Source organism: Chionomys nivalis, chromosome 11 (assembly GCF_950005125.1).
Source record: "Chionomys nivalis chromosome 11, mChiNiv1.1, whole genome shotgun sequence".
Classification (NCBI taxonomy): domain Eukaryota; kingdom Metazoa; phylum Chordata; class Mammalia; order Rodentia; family Cricetidae; genus Chionomys; species Chionomys nivalis.
The window spans coordinates 78,485,864-78,510,860 of record NC_080096.1 but is presented as its reverse complement, the minus strand read 5'-3'; the positions used below and the strand labels follow the sequence as shown (position 1 = coordinate 78,510,860).

Below are 24,997 nucleotides of genomic sequence, written 5' to 3'. Positions count from 1 at the left end.
CCATTTAAGGTGAAATGCAAAGGATAATGAGGATGAAGGAACTAAAGAAGAGCACATAAAAAGCGAACCTGATGAAAGGCACACAGGCCATGCAGAGAGAATAGCACCTTGCCAGCCCCATCATATTAATAAGCAGAAATGACCCAGCATTAGCAGGTATGGGGTCATTGTCTATCTCAAGCATGGATTAACCACTGTCACCTATTTCCAAACTTTTGATAATAAACCCTTGACTATAAGTTCTACCAGTAGATGACAGGTTTTACTATTTTAAGTATTAGGGCATAAACAATTGTCAGCAGTGGAATAAAATTTTTGATGTACTTAGATAAAATTAAATGCTATCTAATTTAAATGTTGAAAGATTGTATATGTATCATCACTCCTTTAGTCCCTTCGAAATGGCTGTCAGAGATAGTGCAGGTAGCCTTCTTATTTGCTACTTTGCAATGTGAGACTTAAACCCTTTCACAATATCTTTCAAGTTCACGACAACATTGTCTTGACTTTCAGTGAAACTGGAAAGTTCTCTATAAGGAAAAACTTTTACAGTTTCTTTTGTGGAACACTGTAACCTTCTTGTCCTCAATTTTTGAACAGTCAAGCTTGTTATGGGCTGTTGCGGCTTCTCTAAAATTCATGACCTCATCTTTGACCCAGATCACCCTTTTTTTTTTGTAACAGACCACAATCCTCTTGCACAACATAACATTTCACAATGCTTTCAACCCAAATATAGGAAAAGAACCAAGTAGAAATATAACATAATTTCTTTACATTTCACCAATGTTGTAAGAGATCTACCTCTTAGTTCTGTCTCTTCATTCCTCACTTGTTCTTAATCCAATTTTGGTACTTTTATTTTTTCAACTCGACTTATTCTATAAGTTTTTTGTCCAAAGGACTCATTCACGTCTACCTCTGAAAATTCTCTACAAATACTAACTGAAGTGAAAATGCTATCATATCTTTGTCTTTTTTCATTGTTAAACAAATTCTTTTGCACAATACTTTATCAAAAATGGTAGTTTGTCATTCAGTCTTGGCTGAAATTCCAATAGTAATGTTTAGCAAATATATAAACAAGCCATCTTAAAATAGAGATTTGTATATGGAAAAATGAAAGTAATAGCTATTTGGAAGTATACTTATGAAGATTGATATAGCTATATGAAGTCTCACAATGGTGCTCTCACAAATTATGACATTGTCACTTTAGTATTTGTGTATCTCATGGTGGCTCACCAAAACTTACCATTGATTTTCTTAACTATGTGTCTGTCCATTGTCTACCACCCCATCTGCCATACCCAGATAATGAACCTGAACCAAATGGATTGATCTGAAGAGATAAAAAGGCCTTTATACCAATCCATTTAATTACATGTAAACAAAATAACTATGGAAGTTATTTCAATGCTTTTGTTGAAAATGATTTTTAAAACGTGTTACAATATTTGTACACCTAAATAAAAAGTTAACAATAATCACTAATTTATGCTTTTAACAAATTGTGTTTGATCAAGGATCTAATGACACTCAGCAACAAAGAATGGTGAGTTGGAGAGCATTATATGTTCTGAGGATCAGAGAGATGCTTCATGGAGAATTAGCCATTGGAGTAATTCTAAACTCAAGGACAAATTTGCCTTTATTTGAGTTCAGGGGAAAACTGGACATGCCCTGAAGAAGGATGCTTATAAAAAATCTCACACTATCTTAGAATTGAGAAATAGATGGTTTTTTATTTAGGGGTAGACTCACAAATCAGAATCCTCTGCTGGAATGGAGAACAGAAACCAAATCCCACAGCCAGAAAAGAGGCCAGATGCATGCTCTACAACGACATAAATAGTATAAGAGGCCACACTACAGTGTGTGGGTAACTATTATCTGTGGGATTTCCTACAGCAATGCCCATCTTATGTCAAGTGATTTGCAGAAGAAATTTAGTTTGATGTGTTTCTAGTAAAGGCAGACATGCTTTAACCACAATATCTTCAGCAACACCGCACCAAGTGCTCTCCATGGTGCTGACACCTAATTTATCATCGAATTCTGACCAAACCAACATAATCCTCTAGCAACTGAAACTTGATTTCCACCCCTTCTCACTATTAAAATATCCATCCATCCATCTATTAGATGATTTGTTCATACATTCAAGATTAAACAAAATGTAGGTTTAGGAACTCTTTCATTTTGATACAGCAATTAATAAGGAGAATAAAAGTCAAGTATTTTTAAAAATACAGTCTCTTTATCCTCAGTCTGTATCAAAAGTTACTACCCACAATTATGTCATAGCTATTTAACTGTGCATGTCACATACACATCGTTCCACACCAATATGTCTTCTATAAGACCTACAAATCTCAATGCCACCATCACCTTCAAATCAGGAACATTCTCCATCTTTGAGAAGTCTTGTACTTTACAGTTTTATAAAGTCCTTTGATGCCCTTTGAACTTTATTAACATACGGCTCAACAAATAATCTAAACACTCTATAGACATACATTATATTCTCATTTAACATGCTATTTCAAATGAAAAGTAGCCATTGAAGACATGAAAATAAACTAGATGTGAGGGTGGACTATGAGTAAAATTCATCTCAATTGTGCAAAGAAAATTCCATTTTCCATAAATTCCATCTATAAATTGTTTTAATCACACTTATTCTTTAAGTTATTAGTGATCAGAGGGTCATAGAAACAAGAATGCCAAGTTGTAAAGTATTTAGGAATTATTTAGTATTATAATTTGTATCATGCCACTAGTTTACTGAGTGAAAATGGCAAAGTTGCTGGGCATTTGCGTCCCAGATTCTCCTCATTAGATGAGATGACATGATGTCAAGGGACTGTTATTGAATTAAAATGCATCCCCACTCACTGCTTTGTAAAAGACCAAGACTCTAAAGTTCATAGTGTACAGCTTATTCAAGGGCAAGCAACAAATCTGTGTCAAGGAGCAACATTATGATTTGGAATCTGTGATGTGTTTCAATGTGGGTGATTAAAAACTATATGATTAAGTAAAAGGCCAATGTATATGTATATCTGCCACACCAACTCCAGTGTCATCTGTGTGACATGACATATGTCATTGTGCTGGACGGGAGCTACATGTCCTATGGGACTAGGCTTCCTGGAGGTCAATGGCAGATGGCCCGGTATTAGCCACTGCTGAGGCACAGACGGGTTTCTCGAGTAGCTGGCTATATGGAATATGAGCTTTGCATAAAATTTTTCATAATAATGATAGTCTTTATATATACAAGACAAGGATCATTCTCTTCAGGAACAGCTCTGGGATAGGGAATCACAGTATGGGAATGTATAAGACTACAGAAGAACCTTTGTCATACACAGAGTGTATGATGAGCAAGGGAATAGATGGGTTAATGTTGATGGACAAAGACTGTTATATTATACTTTAAATTTTATGGATAGGTGTGCTAGATCCCAACCCCCATGGTGTCTGCTGCATAAAAAGGGACTAAAAAATATAGTTCAACAGGTGCAGAGAACTGATTAGGTATATTTGGTCACTAGATGAAATAAAGGGTTAGAAAGAGGAAGGGCCATGATAGTGATAATGAGACAGAAACTTTCTATTCATAAGATGAAACCACTTGTTTGAGATTTACATTCCCAAGGACAAGATTTCCTCCTCTAAGGATGCTTTATGTCTAACAGCTGTTCCTGATAATATACTTTTCTTAAATATTGTTGATGTGACTAAAAGAAGCTTTCATACTGTGCCAACCAATGATACATGACCTTCTGATTTGTTCTTTGTTTGAATACTATATAATAAAAACATGAATTCAGTAAAATCGCAGCAGATTCCAACCACTCTCTTGTGTGTTGTGTCTGTCTTTCATTCGCCGAACTTGTGCCTTCCTGTTACCAGGACCCTGCTTCTCCCACGGTCTGAGTGGCTCCCCTGAGCTGGTCCGTGACAGATATCTATCTTATTTTAAGTTTTCATTTTATAATATATGCTAACTTGAGAAGGTGAAATAATCTCTTGTTTTGTTACTTTATAATCTAATGCTGTTTCTGAAACAAGTATTTTATGAAGATATTGTAAAAAACTCATTACAAAAAATGAGAGTATCATAAACGAGTGCTCTCATTCATCAGGTACTTCATTACTTCAAAGCTGTGTTTCATTTTTCTTCTTTCTTAATGCATGATAAACATTAGGAATTGTACTCATATTTTATAGTTACAATGAAAAGAATCTCTTATAGGCTAAGCGACTGAGCCACAACCCTACAAACAGACAAAGAATTCAAGATCTATATTAAGTTCTGACTCAGGCTTACAGTACAATTCTACTCTGGTTTTCCAAATGCTTGAACAAAACTGGCTAACCAGGTGAGAAGAATGACTATATGACTAAATAATTAGTTTTCTGCAATTACTTGGTCTATTAGGTAGTTTTATATCTTTTATATATATAATTTAACATTTCACATAGGTGTAGAATTTCAGCAAAGTTGTTCCATCACAACGCATTACCAATAAGAATGCTCTTGAGTGTTGAAACCTAATCTTCTCAACTAGCTGTGGCCTTGGGTTGCCTTCTGTCTTCAGACAGATGAAGATTGAGAACTGTCTATTATTGAAAGGAGTACAATGCCATGCTTTGGTGATATGTTCAGATCTAGAAAAAGCATTTCATCATCTCAGTACTTGTCTAGCCTGTTTCCGTCCCACCCAGTGTTATGGGAGTAAATGCTTACTGATTGGCTTTCTTAAGAAAATAAAGCTTGCCGGGTGGTGGTGGCGCACGCCTTTAATCCCATCACTCGGAAGGCAGAGGCAGGAGGATCTCTGTGAGTTCGAGGCCAGCCTGGTCTATAACAGCTAGTTCCAGGACAGGAACCAAAAAGCTATGGAGAAACCCCGTCTCGAAAATTAAAAAAAAAAATTGTAAAAAAAAGAAAATAAAGCTTTAGCTTGTGGTGTTTACCAGATTTTTTTGGTTTAAATATAGTAATACTATTCAACCTCCAGGACCATCATGTGATATCATTGAACAAACAATGGGGAATATTTGCTAACAGTGACTTTCATGAGTCAACATGAACTGATTCCAGTGCACCTAGCTTCCCACTCCATGGTCATTCTGTAAGAGGTACTATCTGTTGAAATCCCTGGAGCTTGACAATATCATACAGCTAGGAAAATACATTCTTTCTTCTTCTTCTTCTTCTTCTTCTTCTTCTTCTTCTTCTTCTTCTTCTTCTTCTTCTTCTTCTTCTTCTTCTTCTCTCTCTCTTTCTCTCTCTCTCTCTTCATACACACACACACATACATACACTCATTCTCTACATATAGCATCTTTCTCATTATGTCTGCTTTCTCTGTCACTTGAAAGGAATGATCCTTCTTATCAAGATTGATGTCTAAAGTTTGCCTCCATGATGACTTTGCTCAGATCCATGAATTGATTCACATAAGGAGGTAGTTCTTTAGTTTCCAAATTATGGCCATATTATTATTTTTATTGAGAATTTCATACATGGTGTGCTTTGATAATATCTACCCCCAAACCTCTTTCTAATTCTTTTTCTCCCCCTCTACACACTTATTCTTCCCAACTTTTCTGCTCTCTTTCTTAAACCTGCTGAGTCCACTTCACACTGTCTGTGTGTACATAGCTTCTTTAAAGAAAGCTAGGCCACTTCTTCCAGATCCAAGAGAGAACATTCACAGGGCTTGGGGAGTGGTTTAATTATTTCTTAATTACTCCCAATTTGTCATTCTTGATGGATTTCAATTAATTGAGTAGTCAGTCCAGAAGTTTTTTGGAAAGTTAGATGTCCATGAATGGCTGAGGTTAAATATGGGGATAGCTTTCCCTATTTCATTGTCTAATCACCTTACTGAAACCTGGTGTTTATTTTCAAAATCATCAGGTACTTCAATAATGCAATTAATTATCAATCAAATTTGGAATGCTAGGCATATGACTAAGGACTTTATACACCCTAGTCATATGATTCGCCACTGAGCTACATATCTAAGCAGGATAAGCATCTTATGAGTCTGTTTCATATTATTTGCCCAATCTGTACCGTGCTTCTTCTTTATTCCCTTGTCTCCACTTACATCCAGAATATTTCTAGATGCTAGTTCAACTCTACTATTCTGTACTCTCAGTGTCTTTATACACCTTCTTTTTCCTATTTTAATGCTGAACTCTCTGCTAGGCACTCTCCTTATGCACAATCCCCAGTAATTCTCCAAGACTGAACTAAAAGGTCGTCTTTCTCCCAATACCTCTCCTAAAATCCTGTCTCCAATACATTTCTCACTGTTCTTCAGGAAGAAAGCACTTACTTAATGCATTTTTCTTGATTTATGGCACACTATGTTTTTATAATAGCTGTATTATCATATTCGTTTTAATCTCTTTAAGAATGTAAAATCCACAAAAAAAGATCACTATCCAATATATCTGTAATTTCCCATTGCCCCCTAACACTGAGACTTATAAAATGAGGAATTAAGGAATTCTTGCTTGAATTGATTCTAATGAATCAATTTTGTGGATTTGAGGCAAAGCTCACAAAAGTATATTTAGTTCTCATTTTTGACTTCTCACTTACAAATACTCCTATCTCTTTATACCTTGAGTGGTTTGAGTGGTTTATAAAAGAGATTACTTTGCTCACCATTGGGCTATGAAGGATACAGGGCTAAACTACACAAAAGCTCCGAACCTATGAGCTTAATTTGTAGGAGGTAGGGCAAATTTTTAAACAATAACTGAATTTTAACTTTACTGTAATCAAAGAACTCTAATAATTTATAGAACTTATTTATTCTATTGAGAGAAAAAGAGAGGCAATTAAGTGACTAAGGTTTCAGAATGTTGATGGTTAAAGAATGGATAACACCTTCTGTCAAGACAGGAGACACCTAAAGGGATGGAGCAGATGGAGGAGGAAAACCCGTGAGCGAGTGAGTGTGTGTAGTCAAAACAATATAAAAAATTCACTCTCAGGGATTTGGTGGCATGGGAAGATGAGAATAGATAATCTTGGTTAATGTGAATGGGTCCTGGATCGTTTTTGTTGAGCCAGTTTTCTAAACCTTGAAAACACTTATTCTGGATTCTTGTCTAGGCAGATGCGGAGAAAAGATTGTAATAGTTGTATGTGAGTGTTTCTAGAATGCTGTTTTCTCTTACTGAATATCAGGCACCACACTGAACTTTAATGACAGATTGAGGGAACACAAATCTTGACTCCTATACTCATCCCCTCATAAAATTAACACACTGGTGATAGAAATGCCCAATCTGAGCAATGACCAAGCACAACAACAACAATGGTGTATAAAGGCATCAAAGTATATAACCACAGGGAACAGGTATCTTTCATTAGTTCACAATCGGGAAAGTGCTCATGAAAACAAATGATAAGAAATGCATTTTGACTGAATATGAATGGGGAAAATGGTGCCCTTAGTGTCCCAGTAAAAGAAGAAAGCTGTTTAAAATGACCAAAAAAAGAAATTGAGAAAGGAATGAGAGAATGTGAGGGTCAGGCATCTTCAATGAACTGCATGAAGATGAGTAGATAGACACGAACATGCTTCTGTCAAAAAGACCTCATTAGTGAATACGGCAGCTGAGACTGTTGCTGTGTAAGCTGAGCACGAGGAGGCAATTGAGGATGAGCAATGACTGCAAACTTGCCACCTCAGTCCAGTGCGTGGTCAGAAGCATCCGCAACCGCCAGTCATGGGCTTCGAACACAGAATCCCAATCTCCATTCCTGTCATCTCCAAGAGCTTGAAAATAACTAGGTTAGGGCACAGGACTTTGGGAATAAATCCTAGCTCTGTCATTAGCTGGCCAGGACCTTGATCTTGTCATTGGTCTTCTACATCAGTACTCACAGCCATAAAGCTGAGATGTTCTTCTGGGTTCTATCCATGGTTCCAGCTCTAAGATGTGTGTGTGTGTGTGTGTGTGTGTGTGTGTGTGTGTATGTGTAAGTGTGCGTGTGTGTGTGTGTGTTTTCAGGGGGGAAGGGAAGAGGAAAATTCATTTGTATGATAGTAACTTACAACTTATTATTGTTGTTATTATTTTATTATTTTAGCCATTTATTGTTTTTCAAATTTTATGGATGGATATAACAGATCTTTGTCAATTTCAACCTCATACCCTCCCTTTAACTCTTGTGATATTCTCTACCACTTTCAAACTTCCTGTGTTTTCTTATGACCTCACTGAGTCCACTTAGTGCTATCAGGATGTGCATGGATGTAGTGCCATCCAATGGGGCAAGAGCAGCCTATCAGGAGTTTCAGTCAAAGAATATGGACCCTCCTCCAGTTTCAACTGTCTGAAGAGACTGTGTAGGAAGTGCAGTGATATTCCAGAGTGTACCTGGTACAACCATAGAAAGGCTGTGAAAGGGAGTCTCAACAGCTCTTGACTAGACTAAGGGAGACAGATTCAAAGTCAGATCCTGGTCCCACCCTGAAGAGATTCAATAGTTCGCCTGCTGAAAGTCTCCACTCACTTTCCAGATTTTGTTTCCTAGCCTTGGCTTCCTGTTTTCCCATTTGTGGATGACAGGAACTGTCATGAACTGAACACCATTAATAAATGGTGCCTTGTCCGTGTATGAAGTCGCTGTTTTGAGCAAGACAGTATCACTTAGGTTTGGATTACATCTAGATGCTGTTGAATAAAAATTTCTATCTCTGTTCAGACTTTCTCTTTGAGTCATGGACTTGTAGTGAATTCTTATTCTCTTATTTTGGTTTTCATTTTGAACGTTAGTGCACACCTTTTCTTTCCTTTTTAGTTCCCTCACTTTGATAGTTTGCAGCCGTTAGTCTCCTGCTTCCTCAGTATGATGGATCCAGATATCTGACAGATACACAGCTATCACGGATGCCAGGGATGACCTGGTAAAGGCAGCTGCTTGGGCACTAGACATAGCATGCTGCACCCACATGGCTCAAGAAATATGCAGAGATAAGAACCTGGAGTATCTTCTCCACTAGCGGACTGAGTTCTCTGTCTTCTGGCCAGTTGCTTTAAATAATTAAAATATCTAATGATGAATTAAATATACACTGTGATTGCCTAACCCTAGTGTGTCTGCACATCATTTGTAATAAGGGAAGCCAGGAGGAGAACAATCACAACACATTGGTCTCCTTACTCATAATGTCTATTCAGTAAATCTTAAAATTCATTTCCTGTTTGATGGTGTAAAAAATTTGTGCACAACTCCAAGAAAAATCTGGAACAACTCCAAGCTGTGTTTTCCTTAAAACTGTAGGAAAACAAAAGGCTGAGACCACTGATGAGGCAGGCAGGAACTAGACATGGATTAGACAAGAGTCACAAGATGGGAGTGGGGCATCTGTCAGCATAAACAAGTTTCTTGTATGAGATATTTCAACATCATTCTATCAATTAAATGAAGTGGAGAAGGCATACTGCAAAGGGGCCACCATGTCCCTTTCCTCGGTAGCACAGAACTGCTGTGTTCATTCTCCACTTCTGTGAGATATGCAGCAGTTTTCTTGAACTAATATCACAACCCTGCTCTTTACACCTCTCACCCAGCCCTGACCCTCTCACGGCATGCCTGCTTCAGGAAGTGATGACTTGATTTGTCTCTCCATTCAGACTGGAAAATTTGCAATCATCTTTGCCTGTGCTCCATTTCTCACATCCCATATCTAATAACACAGGCTGCCAAGCCTATACTGAAGTCATCCAGTATCTGCTAATATCTCACCATTTCCTTCCTTCGTCTCAGGGTCTAAGGCATTACCAACCGTTGCTTAGATTACAGCGCTAGCATGTTTTAACATTTCGGACCTGATTCTTCACACAGAAGCCAGAGTGGACAGGTTAAATTATGGATCAGAGTTCATACTCACATGCTCCTTTGCTCAGAAATATTCAAAGATTTTCCATTTGTCTGAAGCTCCACATCGTCCTAATATAAAGTCTGAACTGCCTTTGCCCCAAATATGCACTTCAGACTGTACTTCCTACTCCTTCCTTCCCCTCTAGGCGTCTTGGAATTCCTACCACTGTCCATTAAAAGACACATTTATGAGTTCCTGTTGCAGAGAATTGATGTATGCAGGGCTTTCTATTTAGAAAACTCAACAAGAGTGACATGGTTTCATATGTTCCCATCGCCAGGTACTTGTTCAAATAACACCTTCCTGAAGAGCCTTTCTATCTACAGTGACAATCCCTCCCCCTCCTCCAAGGCTGTCATTGCATAGGCTTTGATTGATGTCTACTGTCTCTTATCTATCAACTATCTGTCTCTATGTAATATATGTAAGTTTGTTTATTACAATATTTTCCAAAAGAACTTTCTAAAGATCCTTTATACGGGTTAAGAAGGTGGTCTTTAGTCATACAGAGTCCTGGAGTACTTGAAATTTGGCTAATGTGACTGAGGATATGAATACTTAATCTTGTTTCATTTCAATTAATTTATAATAAACAAGCATATATAGGCTTTGGCTACCATATGAGGCTGTGCATATATGGTGTTCCTTTCCACAGACACTCACATAAAGATTACCTTAGGCAGGGAAATTGCTTAAAAAAACATGTTTGGCTGTGAGAAATTCCTACTAATTAGATGTACAAATGAATACATGGAGAAATTCTCTATATTATTATTAGATTTTAAATATTAGTTTTTATTTTATAAATGAACATACAGAGAAATGAGCTTTACTTTGGTATTTTTATATGTATGTCATGCTACTCTGTTTTCATTCATGCCCTCTGCCCACTTTTACTGTTTCCCTCTCTTCCCCACCCCCATCTACTTCACCCTTCTTATTCCCTGCTGTATGGTAGTCTATTATTTATTATTTATTTGTTTAAACTTAACAGAAAGCATATATGTTAGGAATTCTTTTCTTTTGCTAATAGTTAAAGATACAATAGTATCTTGCTGAAGAATATGGATTTAAAGGAACACAGGACATGAACTTAGCAGTGTCTGATGGCATTTAGACATTCAGTCTTGCTGAGTTTGAGCTGGATGCCCTATGAGGTCTTTTCCAACTCTGAGCTTACGTGGTTTTCTAAGAATTTCCCCTTTACCAGGAAACAGCAGCACATGGTTTAAACAATTGACTGGACTGACTGACCTTTACATCGAATCCCTTGTCAGTGGCTCAGCAATCTCTGATTTCTTAAGTGGAATGAATGCAGACTCTCCTTAAGTCCACAACACCTTTATCTCAAGTCCCACACCTCATGACTTACCAGTTTCTGGGTCGCAGAGCTGTTCACAGGCATCTGTTGTCCTCTGTCCACAGAGATCTCTCACCCATGGGGAGGTGGCATTGATCTGGTAGTACAGGGACAGCTTGGCAGGATTGAGCCAGTCAGAGATATCCAGGTAGCTTCCTTCACTCACCACAAAGCTGCTCCCTGTGGGTGAACAGAAAGAAACAGCTACTTTCTCCTCAATTTCAGAGTCATTGCTTGTGCTAAAGGAACAAAGAGACAAATAATCCACTCTCAGTTGTTACAACACACTTAGCTAAGAACAGTTGAAGGACCTTTACCCTGTGTCATTAAAGGGTCAAGAGTCAACATGACCTAGTTCACCCAAGTGGTTAAAAGTGTTTCCTTAGGACTGGGTTTAGGTACAGACATCACCATTTATGGAACACTGACTTTGTGAAAGCCATTTAGTTACTCTGGCCTTGGCTGCTGCATCTGTAGATGTAAATATTAATGAGAGCCCCTCAACTGTGAGAATGAAATAGATTGATGTAAGGTGTGAAGACAGTACCTGAGAGGTTCTACGAAAAATGATTAAACGTTAAATTTTCAAAAGGAAGAATGACCATCCTTGTTACCCAGGCATCCCTTTGGAAAAAAGTGCACCAATGCTCTACAGAGCTAAGTGGGTAATATCTACATGTAAGAAAAGAAACAAGAAATCAAGGCCTTTCCCCCTAATGTCTGCTATATTTTTCTGTTATTGCTTTTATAGTACTGTGATTTAAAACAAGGGTCTCACAAATGTACTTGGTACATGCTCTACCACTGAGCTCTACTCTCAATCCAACTTATTTTATTTAAAGGGAGAATTATAAGATAGAAATATAGATAGCTGTAGACAAAGACATAGAGGAATTCTCAAGGAAATTCCTAGAACCTCTAAGGAAAGATACCACATATGAGCATGTGCATATATGTACACACACACACACACACACACACACACACACACCTTGATCCTGAGTTTGGTGCCATACTCCTATAATCCCAGTACTCAGAAGATGGAAGGTAGTAAGCCAATAAGATCTACACAATGATTTTCTGGTCAAGCAGAGATGCAGAGGAAGACCATGTCTCAAAAAGCAGCAAACAAACAAGCAAATGAGCTTGATGCTTGGAATTTGGTAAGTACAGGAAGAAAAGCAGGTGAGGGCCGGCATCAAGAGGCCATGTCATTCTCCACTAGAATGGTAGCTATGAATCACTTCCAGTTAGAGCTTTACACATGGGCCTAAAAGCCAGAAGAGGCTAAATTTAAGCTTTTATTATAACCAACCCATTTTCCATTGAAGACTTAAAGATGTTCATAGAAACTTATGTAGGTCAAAAAAGCCTCAAGCTTTATAATCTATGAATTGAAATATTTCTCACTAATTCATAAGATATATTATACATACATATGCATGCAATACCATACATTATCATTTTCAATGTAATTATTATATAATTATACAGTGTTTGCATATATATTCTATACAAATTCACATATGCTCATATACACATCCAATTGGAGGAGGCAAGAAGATTCCTCAGATTGGCTACAATAATATTGTAAATGATGAATATGTGTGTGTGTGACAAACAATCACACAAAGCAAAAGTTAAGCTTCACAGAGTAAAAAAATATGAGTTTGAATAGCCCTAAATAGACTTGAAGAGTAGCTCTGAACTTGTGGTAGATCTATCAACCTGCATCACAGCGAACAGAAAATTATGCTTTAAAATTAGCATAACTAAGCATTCCTACCCTGTTTGCTTCTCTTTATCATACCAGGAAACAACAATGACAACAGAAAATCAAGTTTTTTCCAGGGAAGAAATTCAGTTTTTCCCGGGGAAGAGCATTTCAGTTTCTAAGCGCCCTTTGCATCAAACAGGGGCTTCTGTCAGACCATATCAGACACTGTTCTTGACCTATGATTAAGCTAATATTAGATCAGATCATCTGCTGCAGACCAGTGAAAAATGGTCAGAGAGATGAGGTCACATCAAACCATGTCTGGCTGCCTAAGTGTCTGAAGCCAGGAACTAATGCTTCCATTCTCTAACTCACACAGACACAGACTGTTCATCATTCTATAGAAGGAGTTGCTATGTAAAGGCGCAGGAGGCGACACGATTTTTAGTGTGAATGCCAGAAGCATCCATGTGAAACAGCAGGAGTGGATGAGCGGCATCAAGTTGATATAAGGAAATGACCCCTTTTGAAGTTGGCCCTAAAGTCCTTGGCAGCTAAAGGAAAAAAAAATGAGTCTGTTGGATTTCATATTTCAAAATTTTGGCAAGGAAATCTATGCAAATCTATTTGCAAAGCCACGTTTCCCCCACTGGAACAAAGCCCAAACAGAAACGTGTCGCATGGGTCCTTGAGCAAGGCACTACACATCAGAATCAACTGCAGAGTTTCCTTTCAAAAAGCACAGTCATGCTGTTTAAATGGATAATTCTTGTATTTATTCCCACTAAAGATTGAGGTGTGGATATTGAACTCTGTCCCAAGGCTGAGCTCGGTTAATTCAGCTGCTTTAGAAAAGCTTCATAGCGCTGTGATAAAGAGAGCAGCAGCAAGATGTGAGTTCAGATCTTCATGTTGTTACTTCCTAGATGTATAACCTTGAGCAAGAAAGCAACTCCTCACCCCCAGTTACCACACATGAACAGCATGGAGAAACAATCCCCCTAGATGCTGATATAAAGGTTATATAAGACAATATATCTGCCTTGGGTAAGGATTGTCTAAAGGAAGACTCCGAGGCAGAGACTGTCATGGGAAGTTTGTTAGTATGGTCTTGACAGGGAGTGGGGAATGTTAAAGGGCGTGGAGGGAGATGTTAAATTGCCATGGGGACGCAGAAAGAGCCCTTCAGAGGCTCTGACGGTGGATGGTCCTTCACACTGGTTCCAAATCAAGACAAGTCTTTATACCATCACATCGCTCAGAATGGGACTATAGGCTGTTTCTGAGGAGCAGAAATAACTTTAGGTCAAACAGTCCCTCATAATGGAGGATGTTAATGCAAGAAACACTCAGTTGAGAGGGGCCAGACATTAACACCCTGCAACTGGGAGAATGAGTGTGGCACCACTTAAAGGAGAGAAGGATACAGCAACACAAATTCCTTAAAGCAGATAAAGTACTGGGAGCTTTATGAAATAGACTCATGGCAGCAATTCTCATTATTATTTAAATTTCTTACGAACTTCAAAGCTCTACACACAATATGAACAGATATTAGAAATATGATTGGTCTAAAAACAGGTATAATAGACTACTTATATTTGAAGGCTGGACCTTTTAGAGCTAACTGGGTCATGAAGATAGAGTTCTTATAATTGGGATTGGTGCTCTTATTGAAGACTTAGAAAACTGTTTTAAACACTGAGGAAGGATAGCCCAAGTCAACCAGGAGGTCGACTATTACCTGACACCAAACCTGACAGCATCCCGATCTTGAACTCTCCAGACTCCAGAACCTTCAAAAATACACTTGTACTGTTTGTAAGGCACAAGCACTGTGGTATTCTGCCTAAGTACTGTAAATGGACTAAGTCAGTAGCTTATCTTTCACATCGTTGAAATAGTATTTTACAGAGATAGACAGACACTCTGGTGGCAGAGGGAAGCTACTATCCTTTGAGTGTTATGAGTGATATAGCATGTTATATATTCTATTCACTTACAATAGTCTGGTAGGATAGTCATTTTCCTTCTTTAACAGAAGACTGTATAAGACACAGAGAAAAACTGATATGAACAATCTGCATAATTCCCCAAGGGCAGGAGTGGAAATGGCAAGAAGTGTTTTCATTCTCTAAAGCAGCATCCGTCCCATATCCCAGGGTATTTTTAGAAACAGGAACATTGGTAGGGTTGTCTTCTGTGCTCCTTTCCCTCTTCCTCCAGAAGGCTGGACATTCACTTTGGTGACTGTAGCATAGATAGTGCCAGAGGCATCTTCTCCTCCTCTGGTGGACTATAAATTCTTAGAAAAAAAATATGCGGAGTCATTAACCTTTGTCAGTCCACTTCTGAGCAAAATACTTGCCACGTTTTCAAGGTTTAGCAAATGTTAAAGTAAATTAAAGAAATTAGTTTCCGTGTCTAACTACAGAGACCTCCAACTAACTTCTTCCGGGGATTCTGAAGTAGACAGGCCATCTAACTGGCCAAGCTTAATTTTATTTGCACTCCATGGAACCTAGACAATAAGATTAGCACTTTAGGAATCTCAAACTAAAAAACTGAACTGCACTTTCATGGCTCTTGTGAGAAGTGACTCACTTTAATGGACTTGAGATGTGGATGAGTAAGATACAGAGCAGAGGAAAGAGGCCCTGTGTGAGGGAGCAAGGGGGTATGAAGACCATGCTGTATCAGAAATGGTGAAAGATGTCCGTGCTAAAGTTTAGTGTGCTAATTTGTGCAGCACTTAGTAAAGTCTTCTGCATGTAAAAACATTTTCCTAGAAACTGGAAAATGAGTTGAAGCCATTGAAAATATTATAAACTAAATAATGTAGAGAAAATACATGCCAAAGTGCATGTCATACGAACCAGAGGGTGGTGAGGATTATTTGAAAAGCTGGTTTCTCCTTTTGAAAGAGCAGGGAAGCTTGGAAAGCAAACCTTGAGAATTGGCATTTAACTTAAGTTTAGAAGCAAAGATCAATCAAAAGAGGTTAAAACTGCAAAGTATAAAGAGATAGGTGCTTGGGTAGTACACGGAAATTTACCCAGTAGAGCTGAAAGCCTTACCTGTCTCATACATCCCAATCCTTGCCCTACTTACGACAGAAATGTATCTAGTGTGAACTTACACACACTATGCCATCCATTCATTCATCTGTGATTTTGGATATAAACTGGGTGGCAAGCCCTGTACCAGACTCTAACTGAACAAAATACAGTGTGTGAGAATAGCAAGGATGGAGATAAGACCTGAAATTCTGAGGAAAGGTTGTGTGCCTATGCTTCTTTCCCCTTTACTTCATATTCTGTCTATTCTTCATTTCTCGAATGCAAAGGCCATGCTTTGTTTAACTCATGATCTCTATAGCTCATAGTGTGTGATGGAGGTTCAGAAGATATTTGGATATAAGCAGAGAATCTGAGAAAAAATACAGGGCAGAATTAGGAGGGTGGATGCACTAGTAAGTTAAATGAGTGTCAAACAGCTCTCTGAATAAATTGCCACATTTCTATGGGAATGAAAATACATCACAAGGAAATAAAAATGTGTTATTCCTTGTGTCTCATTTCCCCCATATTTTCCTCTGGATGTCTGTCTTATTTTCTTGGCTTTAGATTAAAAGCCCTCCCTCCTTTATTGGGCAATGTAAGATTCCTCCTGAGATACTCATTTAGATCCTCCCAGAGAGCAATGACTCTTAAGTGAATCTCTGCCAAAATCTCAACTCCAAAATGTCATGTTTCCTTATTTTTATATATATATATATGTATATATATACACATACATATATATTCATTTTTCTCCCACAGCCTTGTGGGAATATACATCATCTAATTAGCCAAATGGATTTTCAGTTCAGCCCAATCATTCCCTTATCTAGAATCTGAAGCCTCGTGTTGCTGAGGGGACTGCACGGGCACTGAGGTCCTCATTAACTCTGATCTTCAATTACATTGATTATAAGCCTGCTTCTGTAATTGTGCAGAATAGATCAGGGGTGAGAGGGGAAGCTCAGGCCATTCCATAATGTTCTCTGAAAAGCCAGAGGCACAGCATCCCCCAAAAGAAACTGAAAGCTCCAGATGAGAACTAAAAATCCCATAAAGGTAGGTATCACCAGACAATTTTTGTCTTTTTTTCCAAATTCCTTTCATTACACTGTTCACCATTAGTCAGAACAATGATACCATGGGTAAAAGACTTCAAAACAAGGATCTGGCTGCACTGGTGAATGGCCAGCCAATGCTCTCCACAAGCAAAGTGCAGGAAAGATTTTGCTCCCACGCATTCAGTTCTCTGCTTCCTCTCTTCGGTTGTTAGATGATGAGAAGCACTTTCCCTCCTGTCACACCATCACAGAGCCTTTCCTGGGGGTATGAGGAAGTAGAAACGCAGAAGCAGAAATGAGGACCACTTCTATTATTAGTCCAACGGGTAAGTGAAGCACATGTCCACTCTAGCCCCTGCCCTAGTTTACAGAGCCATAAGTCATATTGGCTACATTCTACTATCCATTGAAAAGTGGATACATAAAGTTGGTGATCAAACAAAAATCTGAGGGCTTTTAAAGCAGAAGCAAAGCCAACCTATGTGGTTGGGAGCAATTGGTCTCTGAGAACAGCATCTTTATTGTGGGTCTGTTTCCAAACAAGGCTCTCAGCCACTTATCTCTGTGTCTTTTCTTCTAACTCCATCTTTCCCTTTTATCTCATCTTATGCCACTTAATTTCTGTTTACCTGGAGTCAAGTTCAACCTTCTCACAATCACTTACATGCTCTCTATCTGTAAGGGGATGGGCTGTGTCCTATTCAAGTTTATTTGGTACAGGTCTAGCATGCATTGACTCAAAAATATGACTGACTGTATTTGAAGCCATGGTCTTTAAAAAAGGCAGAGTTAAAAGGGAATATTGATTGGAGCCTTTATCCAACATGACCCATGTCCTTATAAGAAGAAATTAATCACACATGTACAAGGCGGAGGGACTATATGAAGAGGAGAAAAGAAGAAAGCCATCTATCAGCCAAGGATAGAGACGGCAGAAGAAATTAATGTTGCGAACACCATGATCTTTGACTGCTAACTCCATAACTATAAGAAAACCACTCATGAAATTTTAACCACTCTGTCACTGGTACTTTATTATATCAGTATTATCAAACTAATACACTACTTTTATGGTACTGGACAAATATCTCTATGTGCAATTCTGATTATTAACCTCTATTTAATACCATGAACCCTAGGGATAACTTCTCAGAATAAGGCTTGAAATGTATACAATAAAACATGTAAAATGACAAAGTCAATAACTGAAATTCAGATGTATAGAGTTCTAAACAGAAACCTTAGTTTGAGTTAAGCCATTTTCATTGATTCCTTTAGAAGTCCAAACTGGTTCCAAACACTCCAGCATCACTGGACAGACAGAGGATGTGGTATGTAGGTTATAAAATATACCATGGGAATAAGATGAAAATGTTAAAAAGATGGAAGCTAAGAAGAAACTGAAAATGCCCAATGGCTATTTTAAAGAACCATTTATGGAAAACAGTATTGTTAGGCTCTTCACAAAATAAAAATTTGTTTAAATTTGGAATAATCTTGGAAATAATATAATAGATGAGAAATTTATGATGATATGAGAATCATACATGACATCTAAAAGAATTTCCAAAACCCTTTTCTTTTTTATTCCTAAGGAGCTTACTGTTCCCTCCCCCCACAAACCATCTCTTACTAGTGACATTCTAATTCCACAAGTACACTGTATATACACTATTGCACTTTATTTATGGTTTATTTTTACAATGCACAGGGGGTGTATTTTATTGCCCTCAAACCCATTTTTCACTCCTTTGGGGAAGTGACAATCTTCACTGAAAGATGCACACTATTCTTTAATAGGCAATCAAACCTAAGAGAAAAAGCAGGAAAGAAAATGCTCCTGATCCCATGAGGATTGATCAAGTACCATCATGTGTTATATAAAGATCAACAAGAAACCTCGTATATAGCAGTGGTTCCCTAAAATTACAGTAGTACTGAGAATTCCTCCTGCCTCTTGAAACTACAATTGTACAAGAGAGGCATGACTCATGTATCTGGGGTCATGTTGGTGGTCATTTAAAGTGTAGTTATATAATAATATGTAATACATAATACTTAACAAGGCTACTAAGCATAAATGCTCCTGCTTTATCTATTTATTATTCTTTAATTTTTTTATCAGTTTTAGAGTGTACATCATCTATAGTATTATAAGAATGCAGTTTCCTATAAAATATTCTATTGGGTGACATACCAGCAGTCTGCACACATATCTCATTTTTCCACATCTCTTGATTATATTGTTATATATTATATATACATTACATATTGTTTTCTCCTACGTTTAATTTAGTCTTACAGTGCTTTGCTTACCATGGCCATATGAGAAACACTATATATCATACACACAGTTCAAGTATGCAGGAAGTGGTGCCACATAGCTCTGTCCAAGCCTACATTATGATACTTGTACCGTGACTCAGTATGTGTCCCCATTATTGAGAAGTGCATGGCAAGAACTACCCCTGGAACTCTGGGTACAACTGGCTTTTCAAAGGCCACAGTACTTGAACATGTCAGGGCTAGAAGAGATCCTAAGTGGTGTGACCTCAAGGTCATAGTTGTTGGAGAGTACACACTGACCAGCAAACACAGGTCCTGTGTAGTTGAATGACAAAGTCACAAAGCTACAACTCACTACTCCTACCTTTCTAGAAGGAGAGGACCACATCACAGGAGAATTGCTTAAGAGCTCATCACTAGGGACCAGGGAAAAATAAACATGGACATGGGAAGGCCCATGGGGAATGTAGTGTCCCACATATGGAAAACAGTTGCTTCTAAATAAATAGTTTTATTACTTTCCCCAAACTCAGTAAATGTAAGTTTTTATAAAATGGCGCGTGGAATTCCTGTGGGCATTGCCTTTTTTGTTTTTTTATAACATTTTCTGTATTCCCCATCTCAAACTGTGATCAAAGTCTGGCTAAAAACAGATTGTCACAGAATTCTACCTGCTTTTATTTGCCCTTGGTCTTGCTTCAAGTTGAGTTAGGGGTATTTGGGGTCTGGACAAAAGCTGTTTGAAGTCTCGCTATTTCAAAAGAGCATTTCCTCCAAGGTACGTGACAATTTGGTACCAAGCTAGGTAACAGAAAAAGAACAAAATCAGAAAATGCTTCCTTTATTTTTTTTAACTTATTTAAATTTCTAAGGAAATAATTTTGGTGCAAGCTAGAAAGTAGCTACTTACTATTAATTCTTTTTTTTTCTTTTCTAGATTTACTTCTAAACTTTACAAGAAATTGATGGAACAAATCCAATTTAAATATCAGATTTACTTTGACTTAATACCAATGGTTCTTAATTTTTTAATTAAATGTATTCATTTATTGTGGGGGAGTACACATACTAATGCATGCAACACAAGCCTGAAAAAGCTTTCCAGCATGGGTTCTCTCCTTCCAAAATGTCAGGATCATACTTGGTTTCTCAGGCTTGGTGGAAAGTGTTTTTACCCACTGAGGCATGTCGTGGGCCCAGGCTCTGGAAGGAACATATTAACATTTGCCCCCACTCACATACATTCTTTGTTTTGACTTTTGTAACAGGGAAATATCTTTTCCTTCCTGTTAGCTGGTCAAGCATGACATGAATATAAAAATGGAACTTGGATAGGAGCTTTGTCAGAAGCAAAGAGGGCATCTCAAAACCCAGTCTAGCCTGTTTCTCGGTTACCATAGGAAGAATCAGTCTGTAACCCTTACTCATTTTCTTGCCTTCATTTTGGAAATACAGATCACAAAGCCTCCAACGTTATTAAGTAAAATTCATGTGAATTACCTGTGAATAGTGTAGTCTCTGATTAGAGATTTACAGTGAGCTATTCTTGGGAAATCTGCAAGTTAGCAATGTATTTCTGCATGCAATTTAATCTCTACCCATACATATAAAGTATATGATTTTGTCGCTATGTCCTGGAATATTTGCATATTTATCTGTCCACACAATGCTCTTAGTAATTGTATTTTGTGTAGACAAAGACTCCTGAATTTGTGTAATAGGGTAGTCCTGCCTGTAGCTTCATTTTAAAGCATCACCTTGCTCTCACCCATCACTCATTTCCCGTAGGCTACCTTATACCACATCCTGGCAACTACTTCTCTTGCTTTCACGAACTTATCTAAGGTGACTTAAGCAGGAGGGGAGTGAAGGCATGCTGTAGGAGTGACAGATCCCAAGAAAGATGCCTGCTAAACATCAGGATCCGCACATTTGGAAGATAAACATTCCAAAAAAAAAATGTGGAGCTGCAGTGTGAATCGTGATGCAAATAAGAACTGAGTGCACACCCTTGAATGGCTCTGCATCTGCCCCCCAACACTGTTCCTTGTCCTTTCCCTCGTCTATGAGATGTGCTTCTCTCTGCTCCTCCCAAGGAGCCTGCACACATATCAAGGGCTATTGTTGGCGAAGGTAGCTCACAACAGTGAGCACTAAGAATAACCACATTAGCAATTCCTCCCCGATCTGTTTCATTACTACACCATCGGTTCAAGCCACCCAGCCAAGTTAGACCCAGGCACCTACCTGCTTTTCTGTCTCTCACTTAATGCTTGTGCATGCTTGTGTGTGTGTGCATGTGTGTATGTGTGTTGCTGCTCTTGCCTTCTACACTCTTCTTTCATCCTGGAAGAGTTTCAGACAAAAAAAGCACGGGCCTTGAAATTCAGCAGACCGGGACCCAAACTGAATTGAAGTCCCATCAGCTCACCATTTGAGTGTCTCTGGAAAGTGCTTCCTATCTCTTTTCTCAGCCTCTTCTAAAAGAGAGTGAAGCCATTTACTATGTATCACCTGCATGCAAGTTATGGGATTGTGTGTGACTGACTCTCTGAATGCATTTATTAGATGGAATTTTGTACTGCTATCGATGCTATTCTTCAAATGACCTGAGAATTATCACTAGAGGGAAGGATTATTTGTATTCCCATTCTACAGGCAAAGAAACCGAGGCTTTGGGTAGTCATATGTACATATCCTGAAACACACAGCTACATGGCTGAAGAATAGAAATTAGAATGTACTCTGTATTAAAAATAGTAATGCTCAATACTATTAGGCTGTCCCCTATTCTCACTGCACAAAGAACTGTCCACACTACAATGCGTTTCTTATCTTACGTTGGGTATGTCAATGTTCACCTCTGGTTCATTCTCTAGATACTGTACTTCTGAAGATGATGACTGAAACATAAATTATATGTTAGAATGAATGGAGAGGCACTGTGTTGCATAACATTTTAATTTAATATACATGTCTAAAGACATGTAGTACTTCCAAAAGATATATTCTGGAAACTGGACACAATTCAAATTAGTGCGGAGACTTAATATAATCGTTTTATGATACCACAAAAGATTAGATAAGGCAAAGCTTCCAAACATCAGAGGCTTCAACAGTTATGTTGATGGAGCAGCTTTTACTGTCTGGGACAGATAGAACAGCTGCCTAAAGATGTAATATTGGTACTTCGGGTGGTGTAATAAAAGAGATGAGCAGCTTATTCACTCTGTAGCATCCTTAACAATTAGCCGTTCTCCTAGGTAATGTTGCTATGATTCTAGAAGCTTAAAAAAGGGAAAGGGTAAAGTTTTTATATGTAGATCAAACAGAAGACTCAAGAAGGTCTTCGGGTGACTGAGATCCTTGTTTCAAGTATGTGATGTGTGAAGAATGAATCCATTCTTTCTGCTCTCAGGACAGCTTGAAAGAGTCTATCTCTGCAGTCAGCAGTACTGATGAACTCCAATCCTGACATTTACCGTTTGGTTCCCTCTGTCCACTGCCTGACTTGGTGATCCTCGAGGCTCCTCTTCTGCAAAATGGGACAGTTGTGAGTAGCACACCCTTCTGTGCATGATGTCATCCTAGGATGATTGCGATTTGTGAGAAAGGTAAGTGGTATTTAGGGTCTTATTGAAGCATTGAGACAATTACAAAACAGCAACTTAGAATGCGTGCATATGTATGTAGTGAAAATTCAGAAAGGATATACATCAAAATGTCATCGACTCAGCAGAGAGAGAATGCAATTGGGAAAGAGGATATGGTTAATATTGTTTCTCTGGCTAATGTTAATATCACTGTTTTGTAATAATGCTAATAATAACGAGCTACACTGTCTTGTTTGGTAGATGGGAAGGAATAAAGAGTAAAATTGGTATCAAAGTTAAAGCATTGAGTCAATCACATGGTTAAGTAGCCAGAAAGAGTTTTTTTTTTAATTTCTTCTTCATTTTGTTTTTTTTAGTTGCTAGAAATATATCCCCAGTCTGCTGGCATAATAAAGAGAAGGGAGCCCTGTCAGGCCTCAGGGACTATTGGTACATCTCCTTCCACCCATGGACAATTTTCAGATTCTCATTTTCTTGTGTTTGTCCACACATTCTAGAATATGCTCTCTGTCTTCTTTGGCCTATCTACAGGCAAGTTCTTCCTATAACCTACAAGTGACTCATTGTGATTGCGAATTCTGATTGTCAATTTGGCAGAATCCCCTAGTGGACAAACCTCTGAACCTGTCTATGGAGGAGTTTCTAGATTAAGTCAATTAGTGTGGGGAGTTGCACCCATGGACTGGTATCCTGGATGCAGCAGAAGGAAAAGGCCATCTGAGTGTGAGGATCCACCTGGTACTGACTACAATGTGACAGGATCCCTCGAGACCCTGTCTCCATGTCTTCTCTGCTATGAAAGAACGTGCCCATAGTGAGCGTAAATAAACCTTCCTTTCCTTAAATTGCTTTGTACCAGCAAGCAGACATATCACTTAATAAACCTGGTCCTTTCCCTGATGGCCCGACATAAGCATCTTTCTATTTACTGTAGTTCATTTCCAAGAGAATCTGAATTCAGCACATACTCACTGAGCCTCCCCCATGAGACAAGATGTAGGCCTGTTGGGGCTTTTTCTATAAGAACAGAATCATCTTTCTGAAGGAAAACCAGAACCAACACATGCTGAATGGACATCTTTTATCACGCTTAGCACTTGACCAGCAATCAGTAAAACATTCTGTATGAATGTTTGAATGGCAAACTGCACTTTCAGCTTACTCTTTGAAAACTGCTGTCTTAAATATCATCAAATGGAGGTGAAAGAGGCAAACTGCATAGTTCCCACCCCGCATTCTTGTACCTTAGTACACAATACCAAACTTTGCCCTGCAGAAAGAGCTACCCAAGGTTCTGTAGTCACCCAGAGCTCTTGCATATCTGTGTACCATCGGCACATATATGATCACAACTATGAACAAGGGTTCTGGAGGAGGAAAAAAGCTGCGGTGTGTATGAAGCAAAATGTGTGTGTGTGTGTAAGTGTGTATGTGTGCAATGTATATACGTATAATTATGCAAGTATATGCCTGTGTATTAGTATATGTGTCTATATGTAAGTGTGTATGTGTGAATATATGTATGCATGTTAGGTAGTAGAAAATGAAGAGATCTTAGAGAATTCATGTCCTCTGCCAAGAACCCAAGGTAAGCAAGATTTCAGAAATAGAAAGTGGACTTATGTGTTCTCATCCAGTTAACAGTGTATCAAACGGTTTTAACTAAACTAGGAGAGCCCCAGGACGGTTGTATATAGTTATGTTTTTATTCTTTCGAGTTTAACTGCCTATTCTGGGGTGTTAACCCTACAGTACATACACGGTCTACCCAACAGTAATGGACATGACGGAGGCCACATGAAAGAACGAATAAAGTTCGGTCAGTTTCACTTTTGTGGAAAACCAATGGATACATTCTCTTTCCCACTGTTAAATTCATTTAGATGATGAAGCCCTACTGCGTTTTTAGAGTGAGAAGAAAAAATTCAGGACAGGAATGAAGAGCAGAGACATGGAATGAGATAGTAT

The 24,997-nt window shown here is 38.3% G+C and overlaps 1 protein-coding gene across 5 annotated transcripts in view; it reads right to left on the bottom strand.

Annotated features, from left to right (window-relative positions):
• The window catches only part of Astn2 (astrotactin 2), a 987,955-nt gene that overhangs the window by 552,175 nt on the left and 410,783 nt on the right, over positions 1-24,997 (bottom strand). For all 5 annotated transcript variants that reach the window (XM_057784267.1, XM_057784266.1, XM_057784268.1 and 2 more), the window contains one exon: positions 11,305-11,472. In XM_057784267.1, the coding sequence (XP_057640250.1) occupies positions 11,305-11,472 (168 nt within the window). The remainder of the gene's footprint in view (positions 1-11,304; positions 11,473-24,997) is intronic.